The sequence below is a fragment of the Dipodomys merriami genome, unplaced genomic scaffold (assembly GCF_024711535.1).
Source record: "Dipodomys merriami isolate MVZ:Mamm:240054 unplaced genomic scaffold, mDipMer1.0.p SCAF_22, whole genome shotgun sequence".
Lineage (NCBI taxonomy): Eukaryota > Metazoa > Chordata > Mammalia > Rodentia > Heteromyidae > Dipodomys > Dipodomys merriami.
Window position 1 is genome coordinate 17,648,433 of NW_027203604.1, and position 20,193 is coordinate 17,668,625.

General features: G+C 50.8%; 1 protein-coding gene across 1 annotated transcript in view; it reads left to right on the forward strand.

Annotated features, from left to right (window-relative positions):
- Positions 1–1,213: 1,213 nt before the first annotated feature.
- Grid2ip (Grid2 interacting protein) overlaps positions 1,214–20,193 on the forward strand; it is a 38,759-nt gene continuing 19,779 nt past the window's right edge. The window contains exons 1-4 of the mRNA XM_070033735.1: positions 1,214–1,612; positions 7,745–7,899; positions 19,530–19,778; positions 19,950–20,035. Of these exons, the coding sequence (XP_069889836.1) occupies positions 1,214–1,612; positions 7,745–7,899; positions 19,530–19,778; positions 19,950–20,035 (889 nt within the window). The remainder of the gene's footprint in view (positions 1,613–7,744; positions 7,900–19,529; positions 19,779–19,949; positions 20,036–20,193) is intronic.

Genomic DNA, 20,193 nt, shown 5'->3' on the forward strand with positions numbered 1-20,193 from the left:
TTTGTAAAGTTCTTCCTGGGGTCTGCATGAGCTCCAGACCTCTTCATGTGGGGCTGTGAAGGAGAATGTGAACAGCTATGTAAATATGAACAGATATATAAATTCAAACAGGTAAATAAGAAGAGGGTTGAAGGTTTAGGGAAGAGTAAGGAGAGGGCCATGAAAACTTTGTACCATGGAAACCAGACAGTAAAACAGCATGGAAGACCTTAAGGAATGGACATTTGCCTTTGGCTTACCAAGAAAATAACTGTCTTAAAATGATAAAAGTCTGGGGCTGGGAAGGTGGCTCAGTGGTAGAGTGCTTGCCTTGCATGCATGAGGCCCTGGGTTTGATTCCTCAGCACCACATAAGCAAAAAGAGAAAAGCTGGAAGTGGTGCTGTGGCTCAAGTGGTAGAGCGCTAGCCTTGAGCTGAATAGATGAGGGACAGCGCCCAGGCCCAGAGTTCAGGCCTCACGACCGGACCCAAAAAAAATAAAATAAAATAAAATAAATGATAAAAGTCCAGGGTAGTGCACAGTAGTGCTTATCTGTAATCCCAGCTATGTGAAGGATTGCACAGTTGCACTGACAACCAATCTGAAAATAATCCAAACAAAAGGGCAGGAAGTGTGGGCCAAGTGGTTGAGCAACTGCCAGGCCTCAAGTACAAATCCCCAAATCCTATAAAAGTCCAACGCAAAGGAAAATATGAATGATGTCTTCAGAAACCCTTGTCTTGGTCATTGGTGACCACAGGGTACTGGGAGCAGTCTCAGCGATCCTCGGCCCCCTAACCTATTTTTGGAGACAAGGTCTCACTAGTAGTCCTGGCTGGCCTCAAGTTCCCGACGCTCCAGCCTCAGCCTCTGCAATACTGGGATTACAGACAGGAACCACCATTCCAGGATTCCTCTGCCCACCAGAAACCCCTCCACCCACCCCGCCTTCCCCCACCCCCCATCCTACCTTTCCCCTTCTAATCACATTCTTCTGAACTGTCTCCTCACCATTCTTCCACCTGGATTTAGGGCCAGACAGGTAGGACTCAAACCAAACAGGCTGCTGAATGGGGAAGGGGAAAAGCATAGACAGGCGGACAGAGAGTCAGAAGGAGGAGGAGGCAGGGAGATGTAGAGGCCCAGACCAGCACGTGTCCTGGGCCTCCAAGGACAGGATCACAAGAAACCCCATTCTTTCCCACTCCAGTCACATCGCCGTCACGGCTGCAATGCCAGCCACCAACCAGGGCTGGCCGGAGGACTTCGGCTTCCGGCTGGGCGGCTCCGGCCCCTGCTTCGTCCTGGAGGTGGCCGAGGGGAGCAGCGCGCACGCCGGGGGGCTGCGGCCCGGGGACCAGATCCTGGAGGTGGAGGGGATGGCCGTGGGGGGCCTGAGCCGCGAGCGCCTGGTGCGCCTGGCACGGCGTTGTCCCCGGGTGCCACCCAGCCTGGGTGTGCTCCCAGGCCCCGAGGGTGGCCCTGCTGCCCTGACTACAGCTTTGCGGGCCGCTCGCCCAGGCCGCGGCCTGGCCCTGGGCCGCGAGCTGCTGCGCCTGGCCGGCCGCCAGCGCCCTGACGCCGCGGTGCATCGAGAGCGCAGGCGCAAGGCCCAGGAGTTCAGCCGCAAGGTGGGGCGTGAGGGGCGTGGTCAGAGGGTGCGAGCGGGCTGCAGGCGGGGCTGATTGGCGGATGGGTAACACGGGGGGGGGGGCGGGATTGTTGACGAGTGGGCTAGGACTGAGCCCACTTCTAGAGACGGATTGTAATAGAATGAGGCTCAAGCTTCGGGATCCTGTACCTAATTTTCTGATTTCTGTTCATCTGTTTGAATGGGGTTTTATGACCCCCGCCTCGTTTTTTGTGTGCCCGTCCAGGACCTGGACACTGTCCCTGAGCTTTTTATTCTCAAGGCTGGCACTCTACCACTTGAGCCATACCCCCTACCTCTACCTTTTTGGTAGTTAATGGAAGATAAGAGTCTCATGGTCTTTCTTGCCTGGGCTGGCTTTGAACTTTGATCATCAGTTCTCAGTGCCCAGCCATGACTAGACAATTTTAATTCTTCGACTTGTCCTCCACAGAAAGGGAACTTCCCAGTCCTGTCCTTGTCAGGGCCTGGCCTAGAAATCCTGTTTGAGTTTGGTTATTGCAAAAAAAATGTCTTCTAGCCCACTGTCCAAATGCCAAATCTCCAGCCTCCTCCAATGTCCAAGTTTGGTACACTCCTTACTCCTTCTGAAATGACTATTTAAGAGCTTCTCCATGCTATAACCTAGGACAGACCCCTCTCAGCTTATACCCCCGAGCATATACTGTAAGCATCCCTCTGAGATACATTCTCCATGCACACAGAACCCGCTTCTAATTTCCTTGCATCACCAATATCCAGCAAATCCAAAGTTGGGATTTTTGTAGAATGAGTTGTCTCCTGCCTGTCTTAGTGTGTAGTTTAGGGGTAGAGAGCAATTGATTAGGTTGTGCCAAGACCATGGACTCCATTCTCAGTGCTGAAAACACAAAAATGAGTGACTTTCTTCCTATACCCAGAAGAGGTTCTGCTGAATCAAATCAGCATTGTAATGCCTTTGTGCTTTTTATTTTAAAATGGCAGTCCTAGGGCTTGAACTCTGGGCCTAAGCGCTGTCCCTCCTCTCTTCAGCTCAAGGCAAGCACTCTACCACTTGAGCCATGCCACCACTTCCAGATTTCTGTTGGTTTATTGGAGATAAGAGTCTCACAGACTTTCCTGCCCAGGCTGGCTTTGAACCGCGATCCTCAGATCTCAGCCTCCTGAGTAGCTAGGATTACAGGCGTGAGCACCGGCACTCAGCTGCCTTTGCACTTATATTTCACCTACACAAAATCCTCTAGAAGGGCTGGGAAGGTGGCTCAGTGGTAGAGTGCTTGCCTTGCATGCATGAGGCCCTGGGTTCAATTCCTCAGCACCATATAAGCAGAAAAAGCCAGAAGTGGCACTGTGGCTCAAGTGGTAGAGAGCTAGCCTTGAGTTGAAGAGCTGAGGGACAGAGCCCAGGCCCAGAGTTCATGCCCCACAACCAGCAAAGAAAAAAAAAATCCTCTAGAAGTGCAGACCACTTTCTAGAGCCACTGATATCCAGATGAGATCTCAGCACTTCCTCGTCTTAACAGGGAAACCTCCAGGTTTCCCAAAGGAACAGGAAGTGGACAAGGAAAATTTTGCTTCAGGATTCATGGCATCACTGTCAAATCAATGTCATTTGGGCAGAACTGGGCAAACTGGTCTTCCCAGAGGATGCTGAGAAATAGTCTAATTTCTGCAGTGTTGGAAGGGGGCATGTTTATCCCCCCCAGCAGGGGGCACTGTGGATAGGGAAAGCTAACCAGGAAACAGGACTAGCTAAGGAGAAAACTTTGAATCTGCCAGGTCGGCTAGGATCCATTTCCTGGCAATGAGGAGTCAGAAGTTATGAGTCATCAAGCACTCTGAAAAAGGTGAATGAATCCAAATAAAAGAGCATGTGGAAAATGAAGAGCCTCTGCAAAACCCCCCACTGACTTTCAGGAACCAGCTTCCCACTGGGTTTTCCCCAGCATTCTGCCTGTCCCAGTTTTTTCTCCTTGAAGTAGCTGATATTTAATAGAAAAACCATTAGCGTCCCGTGATGGTGCCACATGCTTGGATGTAGGTTGAGAACATCTGGGTAATAACAGACACCGAACCCACACTGTGGCAAGGTCCCCAGGAGGGAGAACTATTTTTTCCTCTTTCTTACATAAAGCATCTTTGCAGCCAGCCATGTTCTCCTTTGAATCGAGGCTGCTGTCTTTGGTCTCACATCATCAGCCCTCTCTGTAGTATAGCAGGTGCATGAGGAGGGGTGTGCCTGGTGTTACAGCCTGCCCCATCCACTGGAAGAACAACAGAGGCGAACAGGGGACCTGCAGGAAATGCAATGCAATTGCAACCTTTACTTCAGTTCTAGGCTCATGCATAGAGAGCCTACTGTGTGCCAGGAGTCAGACAGTGAGGCATCCATGATGGGTATAAGGTCATGGCGAGAATGTGCTAGCATTCAGACATGTGCAGAAAGTGAGCTTGGTCTGGAATTCTTCAAAGCCCCCTGATAGTGCCTTTTCAATCCTCTCTGAAAAGCCACTGTACATAATCCCCTGGTGGAACATCTAGAAAGCAGATAGAGAGTTCTGAAGTTGAGGAGCGAGCTCCAGGCCAAAGATCAAGATGTGAGTCACCACCAGAGGACATGGGCAGAGCAGTGTTATGCAGCATGCAAGTCAGCAGGCAGACTATAATGGTTAAGGGAACTAGAACATGTACACAGCTTGGGACTAGAAAAGGGAGGAGGATGATAGCGTTGTGGGTACTAGGAGAAATTATTGATTCATTTAATTTATTTGTAAGAGACTGGAACATTTACATAATTTGAGAGGAAGGAAAAATGTGAAAACTTAGAAGTTCCTCATGCACTTAGAAGTCATTGCTTATAGAGTAATGATGTGCAGCACAGGGGAAACAACCATGAATGACAGACAATGGAGATGGGTATAGTGGAGCATGACTATAGTCCCAGTGCTAGGGAACCTGAGATAGGAGAATTGTGCATTCCAGGCCAGACTGAATTATACAGTGAGAACATCTCAAAAAATAATAATAATCAAGCACATGCCCGCGCTGGTGGCTCACACCTATAATCCTAGCTACTCAGGAGGCTGAGATCTGAGGGTCATCGTTCAAAGCCAGCCCAGGCAGGAAAGTCCATGTGACTCTTATCTCCAATAAACTACTAGAAAACCGGAAGTGGCACTGTGGCTCAAGTGGTAGAGCACTAGCCTTGAGCTGAAGACATAAGGGACAGCACCCAGGCCTAGAGTTCAAGCCTCACGACGAACAAAAACAAAAAATCAAACACATATCTATAATCCCAGCTACTCAGGAGGCAGAGGTAGGAAGTTCATAGTCCAAGGGTGGCCCAGGGAAAAGCATAATGTACTTGAAAAACAAAGCAAAAAGTCATGGGAGTATGGCTCAAAAGGTAGAGGGCCAACTTCCAAGTGGTCCAATCCCTAGTCTCTCTCTCTCTCTCTCTCCCTCTCTCTCCCTCTCTTCCTCTCTCTCTGTCTCTCTGTCTCTCTCTGTCTCTCTCTTTCTCTCTCTCTCTCTCTCTCACACACACATATACACGCACGCACCAATAGTAACAAGGAGCCTGGTCCCCTACAACTAACACAACAATCAACAAATGGAGGAAGTGGTTCTGTGGCTCAAGCAATAGAGTGCTAGCCTTGAACTGAAGAGCTGAGGGACAGTACCCAGGCCCAGAGTTCAAGCCCCATGACCAACTAAATAAATAAATAAATAAATAAAGTATATGAGGCTGGGAAGGTAGCACAGTGGTAGAGCGCTTGCCTTGCATGCCTGAGGCCCTGGGTTTGATTCCTCAGCACCACATAAGCAAAAAGAAAAAAGCCAGAAGTGGCGCTGTGGCTCAAGTGGCAGGGCACTAGCCTTGAGCTGAGGGACAGCGCCCACGCCCAAAGTTCAGGCCCCACGACCGGACCCAAAAAACAAAAACAAAAACAAATGGACAAGTAGATAAAGGCAAAATTCCAAAAAATGACCAGTAAGGGAATGGAGTACAGGAGAAAGTAAAAGACACTACTTTGAAAGAGTAGTCAGGAAAGGCTCCCTAATGGGGTAAGTTTATTTAGATCTGGGGAGCAAATGAGTAGCAGGTGGCAGGAAGATAGAGGTTTGAAGCTAACTTGAGCAAAACACGTGAGAATGCCCATCTCCGTGTTGGATGTGGTGGCATCATTCCTATTTTCCCTGAGACACAAAGATGCCCAAGTAGGAGGATCACAGTCCAGGTTGGCCCAACTATTTTAAAAAATGTGATTGGGTGCTGGTGGCTCAAGCCTGTAATCCTAGCTACTCAGGAGGCTGAGATCTGAGGATTTCAGTGCAAAGCCAGCTGGGGCAGGAAAGTCTGTGAGATTCCTTATCCCCAATTAAACACAAAAAGCCAGAAGTGGGGCTGTGGCTCAAAATAGTAGAGAGCTAGCCTTGAACACAAAAGCTCAGGGACAGCTCCAAGATTGTGAGTTCAAGCCCCAGGACTGACAAAACAAAACAAAACCTTTCCTCAAAAATAACCAAAACTCAGGGCTGGGAAGGTGGCTCAGTGGTAGAGCACTTGCCTTGTATGCTTGAGGCCCTGGGTTTGATTCCTCAGCACCACGTAAGCAAAAAGAAAAAAAAAAAAAAAGCTGGAAGTGGCGCTGTGGCTCAAGTGGCAGAGCGCTAGCCTTGAGCTGAAGAGCTGAGGGACAGCACCCAGGCCCAGAGTTCAGGCCCCAGAACTGGACCCCCTCCCCCCAAAAATATAACCAAAACTCAAAAAGTGCTGATGAGGTGGCTCAAGTGGTAGAGTACCTGCCCAGCAAATGGAAGGCATTGAGTTCATACTCTAGTAATGTAAATGAAAAAGAAACAAACAAAAATGGATGTTGACTTCACTGACAGCCAGGAAAGGAATTTGTAGGAACTGATTTTCAGTTCACAGAATCAGTACTAAAGACTCAGACCAAGGTTGACTAGCTGAGCACCGATGGCTCACACCTATACCCTAGCTACTCTGAAGTCTGAGAGCTGAGGATCTAAGTTCAAGGACAGCCTGGGAAGCAATGTTTGTGAGACTCCATATAAACAGCAAAAAGCTAGAAATAGAGTTGTGGTTCTAGTGGTATAGCACTAGCCTTGAGCGAAAAAGCTAAGGGACAGTGTCCAGGCCCTAAGTTCAAGCCCCAGTACCACTGTGCATGCATACATGTCTGTGCACACACACACACACACACACACACACACACACACACACACAGGGCTACATTCCAGAAATGTGTATATCTGCAGGTTCATGTTTGATGGCCACAGAATCCTCTGAATAGATGTGCATGGAGAAAAAAAACAAAACCCAGGAGGGAGAGCTGAGAAAGTCAAAATTCAAGACTGGAACATGTGCTGTATAGCAGCCAGTATGTTCTCTGTGGGACCTCACAGCAGTGCCGTAGAACCCAGCATAGTATTATAATAATAGTAACTAGCAATTAGTGAGGGCCTGTCACATGTATAAGCTCTTGTATTGATTCATTTGATCTTTCCTTCCCTCCCTCCTTCCCCTACTCTCTGCTTCCTTTTTATCTTCCCTGCCTTCCTCCTTTCTTTTCTTCCTTTCCTTCCTTCCTTCCTTCCTTCCTTCCTTCCTTCCTTCCTTCCTTCTCCCTCTCCCTCCCTCCCTTCCTTCTTTCTTTTCTCCCTTCCTTTCTTCCTTGTTTCCTATCTCCCTTCCTTATTTTCTTCCCTCCTTCCAACAAGTATCCTAGGCTGGCCTGGACTCTTCTGCAACAGCTTCCAGAACTCTAGGACTATAGGAATACACCACCACACCAAGCTCTCCTTTGATCCTTAGAATTTTTATTACAATGGCCATCCCTGGACTTGGATCCTGACTCCATAACTTCACAACCCACATTGATACTGTGCACTGTCCCTCCTGTAAACTGCTTTCCTACAAGTCTTCGCTTCTATCAACTCTGCTTGGATTTAAAAAGGAAAATAACATAGGGGGAAACCATAAATTTGGAAATAAAGTCCTATGGGCAAAGTGCTCCCCATGTCAGTTACCCTATGGAGGTAAACTGAGGGAGGAAGAGGTGGGGAATGGATAAATCTGTACAGTTTTGCCTTGGATCCTTCCTTGCAGGTGGATGAAATCTTGGGGGACCAACCCATTGCCAAGGAGCAGGTGTTCATCGCTCTAAAACAGTTTGCAGCTGAACAGCGTGTGGATGAACTGGTGTGGGCTCTCACTGTGGCACTGCCCGGAGAGGCATGGGGGCCACTCCTGGATAACCTCAGGTACTTCTGATGGGGCCCAAAATGGGCAGAGACTGGGTGGGCGTCACACTGAACTGGCCGCCCTCCCATCACCAGCTCAGAATATTCTGCCAGCTTGGGGAGATGCTGCCCAGAAAGACCACTCAGGGAAGGCAACTGTTGGTGTTGCTAGATGCCAGGGCCTCTTCTTACAGGATGGTGACCAGTGCTGGGCAGTGACCTGAGAGAGGACACATTCATGATGTCATGTCACCCGCTTGGTGCCAATCTCCCAATAGGATACCAAAATACTCCTGGGTTGTTTTGGTTTGTTTGTTTTTATGGCAGTACTGGGGTTTGTAGGCTGGCTCTCTTACCACTTGAGTCCTGTCTCTGGTCCTGATTTTTGCTTATTATTATTAGTTTTTGTCAGTTGTGGGGCTTGAACTCTGGGTCTGGGAGCTGGCCCTCAGCTCTTCAGCTCAAGGCTAGCGCTCTACCACTTGAGCCACAGCACTACTTCCTGCTGTGCTGGGCGGTGGTAGCTCATGGTTGTAAACCTAGCTACTCAGGAGGCTGAGAGCTGAGGATCAGGATTCAAGGCCAGCCTGGGCAAGAAAGTCTTTGAGACTCCTATCTCCAATACACCACTAGAAACTGGAAGTGGCACTGTGGCTCAAGTGGTAGAATGCTTGCCTTGAGCTGAAGAGCTGAAGGATAGAGCCCAGGCCCAGAGTTCAAGTACCATGACCGATCAAATAATAATGATAATAATAATAATAATAATAATAATAACAACAACAACAATAATAGCCGGGCGCCAGTGGCTCATGCCTGTAATCTTAGCTACTCAGGAGGCTGAGATCTGAGAATCACGATTCAAAGCCAGCCTGGGCAAGAAAGTCTGTGAAACACTTATCTCCAATAAACCACCAGAAAACCAGAAGTGGTGCTGTAGCTCAAGTGGTAGAGCACTAGCCTTGAGCTGAAGAGCTGAGAGACAGTGCTCAGGCCCAGAGTTCAAGCCCCAAGACCAACAAAAAAAAAAAAAGGAAATGATCTAATAATAATAATGATGATGAAGATGGAATCTAATGAACTTTCTGCCTGGGCCGGCCTTACACTTTGATCCACCAGATCTCTGCCTCCTGAGTAGGTAGGATTACAGGTGTAAGCCACTGGCTCTGGGTTCTTTACAAAGAGGGACCAATGGTGCAATGTGAAGGCAGGACGCTTAGGTACTGTGAATCATGACATTCACCCTCATCCTACAAGTAGTTGTTGTTTTCTGCCTTTGGGTGCCTTTATTATATTTTATTTAATTTTGGCAATACTGGTTTGAACTCAGAACCTCATGTTTGCTAGGCAGATACTCTACTACTTGAGAAACACACCCAGAATTTTTTTTATTTTAGTTTAATTATTTTTCCAAATAAGGATTCCCCTTTTTGGCTTGGGCAGGCTTAGAACCTCGATCTTCCTATCTCTGCCTCTTAAGTAGCTGGGATTAAAAGCATGAGCCACTTGCCAGGCACAAGTGACTCAATACCTGTAATTTTAACTACTCAGGAGGCTGAGATCTGAGGATTGTGGTTTGAAGCTTGCCTGGTCAAGAAAGTCCGTGAGACTCTTATTTCCAATAAACTACTCAGAAAAGGCCAGAAGGCCGGGCTGTGGCTTAAGTGGCTAGCTTTGAGCCAAAGAAGCTTATGGACAGTGTCCAGGCCCAGAATTCAAGCCCCAGGGCCAGCAAAAAATAATTAATTAATTAAAATAAAATTGTGAGCCACTATGCTCTTTGATGATGGTGAAAGGTATGTGCTAAGGACCTCACTAGGTCCTGATGGGACACTGGGTCACTAAATTCACTCTGTGCCACAGAGGTTCAGAGAGGTTCAGAGACTGGCCAGAAACCACACAGCCAATTAGTTGCCATCACAGGACCTAGAACCAGGTCAGCTTTGCCTTAGACTCCCCATTAAGTTTGTTAGTTAGAAAGGAAAAAATAATGATAGTACTGTTCGGTTCTCACCTGGGGTGACCACAGGTGAGAACCCACCCCCCCCAGGAATCACCCCAGCCCACCTTCATGCCTTGTGGGCTCCACTGTTTGGACAACTTCCCATCAGGCTCCTTCTGAGAGCGGTTCTGCCTGGGTCTTGCCAGGCTTTTTCCCCCACCCCTCAGCCCCCCTAAACACCTTCAGAGCCTGAGGCTGTCCCCGCCCCGCCCCCATTCCGCGGCTCAGCCCGCCCCCTCCCCTCGCTGCCAGTCACCCCGAAGCCTGCCCCTCCCTGTGGGCCTGGCCAATGTCAGGGACGGGGCTGGCCACCCGGTCCCTCACCCCCGCCCGGGAGGGAGGGCGCAGCCCGAGCCGAGCACCGGAGGCCACCGACACTGGCTACCATGAGCTGCCTAGGGTGAGTAAGGGGAAGGTTAATGAACACTGACAATAATAACAATAAGAAAAAGTTCTTGCTAGAGCTGAATTTGGCTCCGAGGTGGTGCCCAGCGCCGAGGGCTGCCTGGGAGGGGATGGATGGGCACCACCCCCTACCCCACCCGCCCTGCCCAGGCTGGTCCTGGGAGGTTCTGCCCCGGGGAACTTGGCAGGATGGTCTTCCTGGCTGCCACACTCGGCTTGGAGGCTTGGAGTCCCTCCCAGGCCCCCTGGTGTCTCCTCCGTGCTGCCTGGCGTCTGTCCCACGCCTCTCCGGGTTGCTGTCCTGTCCCCAGGCGATCTATCCACAGCGGGTCAGGAAGGGAGGAAGGGGCGGTGGGCTCGATTTGGATCCCGAGCACCTAGGGAATGTCCCAGGCCCTTAGCATGCTCAGGGCACAGCCCCTGAGCAAAGAAGAACAGCTGTGTTGTCAGCGGGTGTCAAGTGTGACAGGAAAATTAAGGGGAGGCTGCTGGAGGTGGGGGATGGTGCAGAGGGTGAGGCTGGCAAGCAGGGGCTTCAGCCACTGAACCCTGACATCACAACCCTCCTCTTACTTCCCTACATCCCCCCTCCCTTCCCAGGCTGGCCAGTTGCCAGTGGGCTCCAGGCGATCCAGAGATACAATTACAGCATCTTCAGGAAGGGCTCAGAGGGGTTGCAGAAGGGACATTGCCACAGCTAACTGTGATTCTCAGGCCTGGTGGGCAGCTCATGGCTAAGTCACCCACCCATCCTCTCCCCAGAATCCCCACAGGCTTCTGTTCTTTCTTGAGACAGCAGGTGTCTGCACTGTAGCTCAGACGATGAGGATCGTGGGTTCTGTGAAGAGGCATAGACAGTCCCCAAGGAAAGTTCATCAAAACTGGGCTTCTAGCCACAGAGGACAAGGGTAGAGTCACAGTCGCACTCCGAACCCAATAATGCCAGTATGGAATGGGTGTGGGGCACTGGGAACTATTGCTTAGGGAAGACCCCACATGGAGGAGAGACAGGTTTAAATGAAAGGTTAACACAGCCAAAGAGGAATAGATGATGAAGTACATGTTAAAGTTCTACCCAAGCCAGGTGTAGTAGCACACACCTATAATTTCAGCATTCAGGAGGCAAAGACAGGAGGATCAAGAGTTCCAGGTCAGACTGGGCTACATAGTGAAACCCTCTCTCTAAAGAGTCCAGCTTATTTTCATTGGTTGGGACTCAAGCACTAGCTCTGTATGGCCCTTCGGTGCTATCTGGGACAACACAGATGCGGAACATGTCCAGGTGCCTTTGGGCTGAACTGTGATGAACTGTGACAGGTCAGTGTAGAAAAGAATCATCTTGGGGAACCAGTGGCTCATGCCTGTAGTTCTAGCCACTCAGAAGGCTGAGATCTAAGGATTGTTACACAAGATCAATCTCCGCAGGAAAGTCTGTGACACTTTTTTGGTCAGTCGTGGAGCTTAAACTCAGGGCCTGGGCGCTATCCCTCAGCTCTTCAGCTCAAGGTGAGTGCTCTACCACTTGAGCCACAGTGCCACTTCCAGTTTTCTGGTGATTAATTGGAGATAAGAGTCTCTCGGACTTTCCTGCCTGGGCTGGTTTTGAAATCATGATCCTCAGATCTCAGCCTCCTGAGTTGCTAGGGTTACACCATTGCCCGACTGTGACAATCTTATCTTCAATTAACCACCAAAAAGATGGAAGTGGCCGGGCGCTGGTGGCTCACGCCTGTAATCCTAGCTACTCAGGAGGCTGAGATCTGAGGATCACGGTTCAAAGCCACCCCGGGCAGGAGAGACCGTGAGACTCCTATCTCCAATAAACCACCAGAAAACCGGAAGTGGCGCTGTAGCTCAAGTGGTAGAGCGCTCGCCTTGAGCTGAAGAGCTGAGGGACAGAGCCCAGGCCCAGAGTTCAAGCCCCACGACCGACAAAAAAAAAAAAAAGATGGAAGTGGAGCTGTGGTTCAAGTGGTAGAGCACTAGTCATGAGAGAGAAAAAAAAAAAAACAGAAAAAAAAGCTAAGAGATGGCACTCAGGTCCTAACTACAAGCCCCAGGGCCTGGCATAAAAGAAAAAAAAAGCCTAATTTGGGCCCATCCCCAAAGGAAACCCAGTCTGATTAAGTGACAAAATGGCTTTCTAATTAGGCCAGGCCAAGCAGTTTGGAAAGTGTGCCACGGCCAGGAGGGAACCAAAAAGCAACTAGAGGTACAGGGAATAGATGAGGAGGGGGAGGGCAACACTGGGTTCTCTTGTTACGGAACCACGGAACCACGTTATGTAGGCTAATTGACCTTTAGGGTTTGTTAAATAGGGCTGGTCAGACCTATGTGTTCCTACAAGAGTTCTTAATAGGAAACCATAAAAATGAACTTTTCAGACCATCAGTAGAAAAGGGATTTGCTGAGGATGTGGGATGGGGAGGGACCATCTGCACCTTCTTCATCTCTACTGCTCAGTGGCAAGGTTTGCTTGTTTTGGTTTGGGTTGTTTTTGGTACCAGTGCTGGGGCTTGAACTCAGGGTCTGGGCACTGTCCCTGAATTTTTGTGCTCAAGGCTAGTGCTCTATCACTTGAGCCCCAGTTTTACTTCCAGTTTTATAGTGGTTCATTGGAGATAAGAGTCTCAGGGACTTTCCTGCCTGGATTGGATTCGAACCCTGATCCACAGATTTCAGCCTCCTGAATAGCTAGAAATTACAGGCATAAGCCACAGTGCTCAACTGTGGCAAGTTCTTTTTCAGGAGAATTTTATAAACTGGTACTGAGAGAAGAGACGATAGTATGTCCTCAGTCAGTGTTGGTGTCACTTAGAGAGGATCTTTTTTTTCCCTCAGGAGCAGAGAGATATCTCAATGTGGCACTGTTTGTATTTTGGGTCTTGCCATTTTATTGTTTGGAGCCACCCTGGGCTTGTAGACCTCTACTCACTAGATGCCAGTAGTACACCTCTTTTTGTGTGTGTGTGTGTGTGTGTGTGTGTGTGTGTGTGTGTGTGTGTGTGTGTGTACTAGCTTGAACTCAGGGCTTCTTACTCTTGCTTAGCTTTTTTGCCCAAGTCTAGCACTTTTTAGCACTTGAGCTACACCTTCGCTTCCAGCTTTTTAAGAGTTAGTTGGAGCTAAAAGTTTATCAGATTTGTCTGTCTTGGCTGGCTCTGAACCTCGTTCCTCCTTTGAACCTCCAGTTATTAGCCTCCTGAGTAGTTAGGATTACAGGTGTGAGCCACTGGCACCTGGCCAGATGTCATCTCTCTCTCTCTCTCTCTCTCTCTCTCTCTCTCTCTCTCTCTCTCTCTCTCTCTCTCTCTCTCTCTCTCTCACTCTCTCATTCTCTCGCTCTCTCTTGCTTGCGTTTTCTCTCTCTCTCTCTCTCTCTCTCTCTCTCTCTCTCTCTCTCTCTCTCTCTCTCTCTCTCTCTCTCTCTCTCTCTCTCCCCCTCCCTCTCTCACTCTCTCTCTTTTGCCAGTCCTGGGGCTTGAATTCAGGGCCTGGACACTGTCCCTGAGCCTCTCTTGCTCAAGGCTAGCACTTTACCACTTGAGCCTCAGTAACACTTCCAGCTTTTTCTGTTTATGTGTTACTAAAGAATTGAATCTATGGGGCTGGGAAGGTGGCTCAGTGGTAGAGCGTTTGCCTTTGCATGCAAGAGGCCCTGGGTTTGATTCCCCAGCACCACATAAGCAAAAAGAAAAAAAGCCGGAATAGGAGCTGTGGCTCAAGTGGTAGAGCGCTAGCCTTGAGCTGAAGAGCTGAGGGACAGCACCCCAGCCCAGAGTTCAGGCTCCACGACTGGACCCCCGCCCCCCCCCCGGAAAAAAAAAGAAGAATTGAATCCAGGGCTTCATGAATGCTAAGCAAGCACTCTACCACTAAGCCATACTCTCAGCCCTGAATGTCATTGTTCAACAACTGAAAATATCTCTAGACAATAACAAAAGCTTGCTGAGGAGTGTGGGGTGACAAAAATCATCCTGATGGAGAACTATTGCCCTGGAATACTCTTTGGCAGTGTTTCTCATTGAAGTAGTCCCTTCGGAGAAGTCCAGCTATGGCCTGTCCCCTGGCACTGCTCCTGATGCTTGGGTCACCTGGCCTGGTATACCAGCAGCTGGCCCCATCTGAGGCTCTCACTGTGCCCACAAGGACCTGGTCTTGAGGCAATGTGTCTGAAATCCAGCATGAACATTTGCTCTATGTGTCTGTCCTTAGCCTGGAGGACAGTTTTTATAGCCTTTGGAAAGGCCTGGGCCATTGCATCTGGCACAGAAAATCAGAAATGGCTCCATCCTGATGGAATGCTGTAGCCCTGCAGAGGTCTGACAGCTGTGTTCACCATGAGGGTATTCAGACATTTCTCTCTCTGGCAAGGGAGAAGACAGGATGTGGGGATTGTGTGGCATGGAAGGGCATTGGCACTGACTGGCTTCCTGCTGCCACCAGGGAGAAATGCCACCCTAAGAGCTCCAGGCAGTGTGGCAGTGTCATGAGGGTCAGGATGTCAGCTCTGCTGTGTCCTTCCTGGGATTGACTTGCCGGCTCCTCAGATCCCAGCATTTGGTCCTTTCTCACACTCAGGCCTCTGGATTGGCAGGAATGACCGTACAGAGCAGGTGTGTGGCATCTGCTCTTGCATCTGACTTCAGGCCCTGAATGATTCAGATATTTTCCCAGCACTTTTTCTCCTTTCTCCTCTAACAGGGCACTGTCCTTATCAGAGAGGCTCCCCTTCTCATCTGGAAGTCGTCCCTGCCTCTTCCTTGCTTGTACTCACTCTCTACTTACTTATGTTTACTTTTTATTTTGGGGGGGGGGTCCAGTCGTGGGGCCTAAACTCTGGGCCTGGGCACTGTCCCTCAGCTCTTCAGCTCAAGGCTAGCGCTCTACCACCTGAACCACAGCGCCACTTCCGGCTTTTTTCTTTTTTCTTATGTGGTGCTGAGGAATTGAACCCAGGGCCTCATGCATGCAAGGCAAGCGCTCTACCATTGAGCCACCTTCCCAGCCCATTCCTTATTTTTCAAATCTAGCCACTTATCCTACCCAATGGCTTTCCTGGACCTCCTCCCAATGTCAACCCTCCCTTGGAGAGTCAAGCTCTCAGGGGTTTCTCCACATCCCTTTTGAGTCTATAACCACTAGTATGGACACACACACACACACACACACACACACACACACTGCTCTGGAATGTGACAGTCAAGGCCTCCCTCTCCAACCTCTTCAACTGGGTAGGTAGAGAAGGTTTCTCTCTGAGCCCTGGAAACAATGGCCAGCCTCTTTAGAAAACCTCCTTAGGGCCAGGCACCTGTGGCTCACACCTGTAATCTTGGCTACTCAGGAGTCTGAGATCTGAGGATCATGGTTTAAAGCCAGCCAGGGCAGGAGAGTTCTTGAGACTCTTATTTCTTTTTCTTTCTTTCTTTTTGTCGGTCATGGGGCCTGAATTCTGGGCCTGGGCGCTGTCCTTCAGCTCTTCAGCTGTAGACTAGCGCTCTACCACTTGAGCCTCAGCCCCACTTCCAGCTTTTTCTGCTTACGTGGTGCTGAGGAATCGAACCCAGGGGCTCATGCATGCAAGGCAAGCACTCTACCACTGAGCCACCTTCCTAGCCCCAAGATTCTTATTTCTAATAAACCACCAGAAAACTGCAAGTGGCACTGTGGCTCAAGAGGTAGAGCACTCCCCTTGAGCTAAAGAACTGAGGGACAGCACTCAGGCCCAGAGTTCAAGCCCCACAACTGACAAAAAAAGAAGAAGAAGAAGAAAGAAGGAGGAGGAGGAAGAGGAGAAAGAGAAAGAAAAGAAAAGAAAGAGAGAAAGAAAAAAGAGAAAGAAAGAAAGAGAGAGAGAGAAAGCCTTCTTAGGATGCTGGATGCAGGTACTGGTGGCTCATCTCTGTAATCAATCCTAGCTACTCAGGAGGCTGGGATCTGAGGATCATGATTTGAAGCCAGCCTGGGCAGGAAAGTCTAGGAGACTCTTTTTTTTTTTTTTTTTGTTGGTCGTGGGGCTTGAACTCTGGGCCTGGGCGTTGTCCCTCAGCTCTTCAGCTCAAGGCGAGCGCTCTACCACTTGAGCTACAGCGCCACTTCCGGTTTTCTGGTGGTTTATTGGAGATAGGAGTCTCACGGTCTTTCTTGCCCGGGCTGGCTTTGAACCGCGATCCTCAGATCTCAGCCTCCTGAGTAGCTAGGATTACAGGCGTGAGCCACCAGCGCCCGGCAGTCTAGGAGACTCTTATCGCCAATAAACTTCTCAGAAAAGGCCAGAGTGGCATTAAAAGCTCAGAGACAGTGCCCAGGTCCTGCGTTCAAGCCCTGGGACCTGCAAAACAAGAAAGAAAGAAAAGAAAAAGGAAGGAAGGGAGGGAGGGAAGAAAAAGAAAAGAAAAATCTTATGATCTACAGAAGGCAGTGAGGGCTTCCCCTGAACTCTCTGGCTACACCAGGGGTGTTGAGGATCACAGCTCCTGCAGAGAGAAACAGACGGAGCCAAGGAAAGGAGATTGCAGCCGACCCCTTCCCCCCTCCCCCCTTCCAGAGAGCTGTAGCGCGCCTAGACTGGGAATGGTAAAGGGACAGGGTTGGGAGGGGCGTGGCTGGGAGGGGCGTGACCTGTATGTGGGCGTGTTGATGGGGCGTGGCCGCCGCGAGGGGGCGGGCGCAGGACCACGGGCCAGGACGTCTCGGGAGGGGCCGCGCGCGCGCTAGCAGGGCACAGGCGTGTGGAGTCGCGCGGTGCCCTCGCTCCGCTCGTGGGTTCCGCCGCCCCGTGCCCATCAGCACCTGCCGCGCCATCATCCCGGATCCAGATGGGGAAGGACCAGGGCTTCTCTCGGCACTTTAGGTAGCTTCCGCGCCGCGCCTCGCGTCCTTGGGAACCGTGCGCCCTGGGCGCAACGGATCCTCCTGGGACCTGAGCGAAAGTGGGTGGGGCTGGGGCCTGGAGGGGCTTCCTTGCCCTGGGGTAGACGCCCACGGTGTCTAGGAGCCCAGGAACTGGGGATGGTGGAAATAAAGTGGGTGGATACACTAGAGGTTTGGGTGTTTGATGTTAGGTGAACTCAGCGCAGCACTAGGAGTTGTTAGATCAAAGGGCTAGGATAGAAAAGCCCTCTCCCTTTCCCGCAGTGGTGGAGGGAACAGGATGGAGCCAAGGCTGGAGTCCATTGCTCTGGGTGACAATCTAATACATTGGGTCCTGCGATTGGAAGGCACGACCCTGTCCACCCTCTCCACTGCCGCTCACAGCCCAAGCTGATGCTATCCAGTGAACCAGGGCACATTTGCCCTCTCTTCTATTCCCACTAGTTCACTCTCTGGCTGCTCATGATCAAGGGCGAAGTGAAGAGGCTTGGCTAGAGCAGCGAGAGAACGGAGATTCTAGGGGAACCCCATAGTAGAACAGACCCTGAATGCAAGATCATTGTGAGCCCTGGGCCTCAGGCTTGTTGGTATCACAGGGACACAGGAGACCTGGGCACCTTTTGCTGGACTGTCACAGGCAGAGAAGCCCAGGGATACCATTGCTATTATCAGTTCGGTTCTACTGCACTTGGCTGTGATGACTTTAGTCAATTCAGTGCAGACCTGGAGTTGCCAGACCCAGATGCATGGAGAGGGCTCACAAGCCAGGAAGGGTGTCTGGCTTACAGCACAGCCCTGGCCTCTAGCCCAGCCCCCAGGGTGCCAAGCAGAAAACTGGCCAACCAGACTCCTTCCACCTGCCCAATTGGTGACTCAGCCTAGTTCCTACAGCGGTGGGGGAGGCAGAATCTTTTCTTCTTGTTGCTGGATGAAGGGTGGCACTGGGCTGGGTCATCTGGTTCCTTTCTAGGTTGGGCTAGGGGACTGATCCCCTGCAGAGCCTGAGAATTGGAGCTCCTGATGTGAGATTAGACAGTCAAAGGTTTGTCTTCCCTCCCCATGAGACCAGGAGGGAATGGGTATGGAAGCCAGAGTATGGAAGTATGGAAGCCAGAGGGAGAAGGCTGAGGCTTTAGATATGCAGGGATCACCAAGGGTGGGTGAGGAGAGGCTCCTAGCTGGCCATTCATTTCTGGACTTCTGGTCACTTGGAACACTGAGACCTGAAGAGGTAGGGCCCCTGCATGCCATGGGGAGAGAGTGACCCCTTGTCCCCTCCCACCAGGCAGCTTACTCCGATGGTCTTGCTTTGTGGTTTTACTCATCTTCCCCACTGAGGCTGAGGAAACTGTGCTCTGGAAAGTTACAGAGCAGCTGGGAATAGGGACTTGCAAAGCTATTGACCCCTTTTGTCTCCTTGTTCTCCATCATGCCCTTGACATTGGCTCATGGAATCAAGAATGGGGAAGAAATCATTGGGATGTAGCCAGGGAGGCCCAGTGTTGAGGTGCAGGAAGGCCAGTCTTTGATTCCAGCTGTGTGGCTCTGGAAAGGTACAAAACACTCATGCCTCAGCGTCTTTGGTCATAGACCTCGAAGCCCACCAGGATGTTAGCTGCTGTTGTTACTCAGAGATGTGGTTTGGCTGTTGGCAACCCCCTGTGTCTGTTGGCAGACCCATCCCAGATGCCAACCTCTGGCTCAGAACTAACTGCAAGTCTCAAAGAGGAGACCCCTGTGCATGGGAGCCAGGCCTCCCACCACTTCTCCAACGTGACTCGTTGGCAGGCAGTAGCCACAGGCCTTTCAGCTCTGGGCCCCAGTGCCTGGCTGGCACAAATGGCAGAGGAAGCCAGTCCATGAATGGTACTCTGCATTATCTGTAATCCTAGCTACTTAGGAGGCAAAGATAAAAGGATAGAGATTTGAGGCTAGCCCAGTTAATTTTTTTTTTTAAGTTAACAAGACCTTATTTTAAAAAACAAGAGCTAGCCAGGCGCAAGTGGTTCATGCCTGTAATCCTAGCTACTCAGGAGGCTGAGATCTGAGGGTCGCGGTTCAAAGCCAGGCCAGGCAGGAAAAATCCGTGAGACTCATCTCAATTAACTGGCAAAAAAGCTGGAAGTGGAGGTGTGGCTCAGGTGGTAGAGCATTAACCCCGAGCAAACAAAAAAAATCTAAGAGCATAACACACACACACACACACACACACACACACACACACACACACACACACACACACACACACACACACACACACACACACACGGAGACAAGCTTCCCAGGTCACCCCTGAGGACGATCCGGAGGCAGCTTTGGGCAGCGGTGGCGATGCCATCTGTGGCCCTCGTCTCCCATCCCCTACTCCCCACAGGATCTTCATCCCCAAGAAGCACCGGGCGCGCTTCGACGAGGTGGTGTCGCAAGGTCTGTTGGGCAAGCTGTGCCGTGCGCGAAGGGCTCAGGGCGCGCAGCGACTCCGCCGGAGCCGCAGCGAGGAGCGGCCCGAGCGCCTCCTGGTGTCCACGCGCGCCAGCGCCGCGCCGCGCCGCCCGGACGAGCCGCCCCCGCGCAAGGCCGCCTCGTTACTGGGTGGCCGCGTCGGGGCCGGGGGAGCGCGCAGGTATCCAGGGCGCTGAGACACGCGGGGAGGGCACCCAAGAAGGGCAGGGGAGGTACCAGGAGCCGGACAGGGACATCTCCATCTCCTGAGCCATTGGCCTCATTCTCTCCAGCTGGAGGCAGGGAGGCTGTGGGCCTCGGGTCTCCCACCCCACCCTTTCTTTATCCCCAGGACTGTCCGCATCTACAAGGGTAACAAGAGCTTCGGCTTCACGCTGCGCGGCCATGGGCCTGTATGGATTGAATCTGTCCTGCCTGGTGAGAAGAGGGCAGCTGGTCTTGAGCCCTTAAGAGCTAGGGTGGGGTGAAGAATCTTGGTACTTTTACCTGTGTGTGTGTAAAGATTAGATAGATAGATAGATAGATAGATAGATAGATAGATAGATAGATAGATAGATAGATAGATTTGTGTCTGT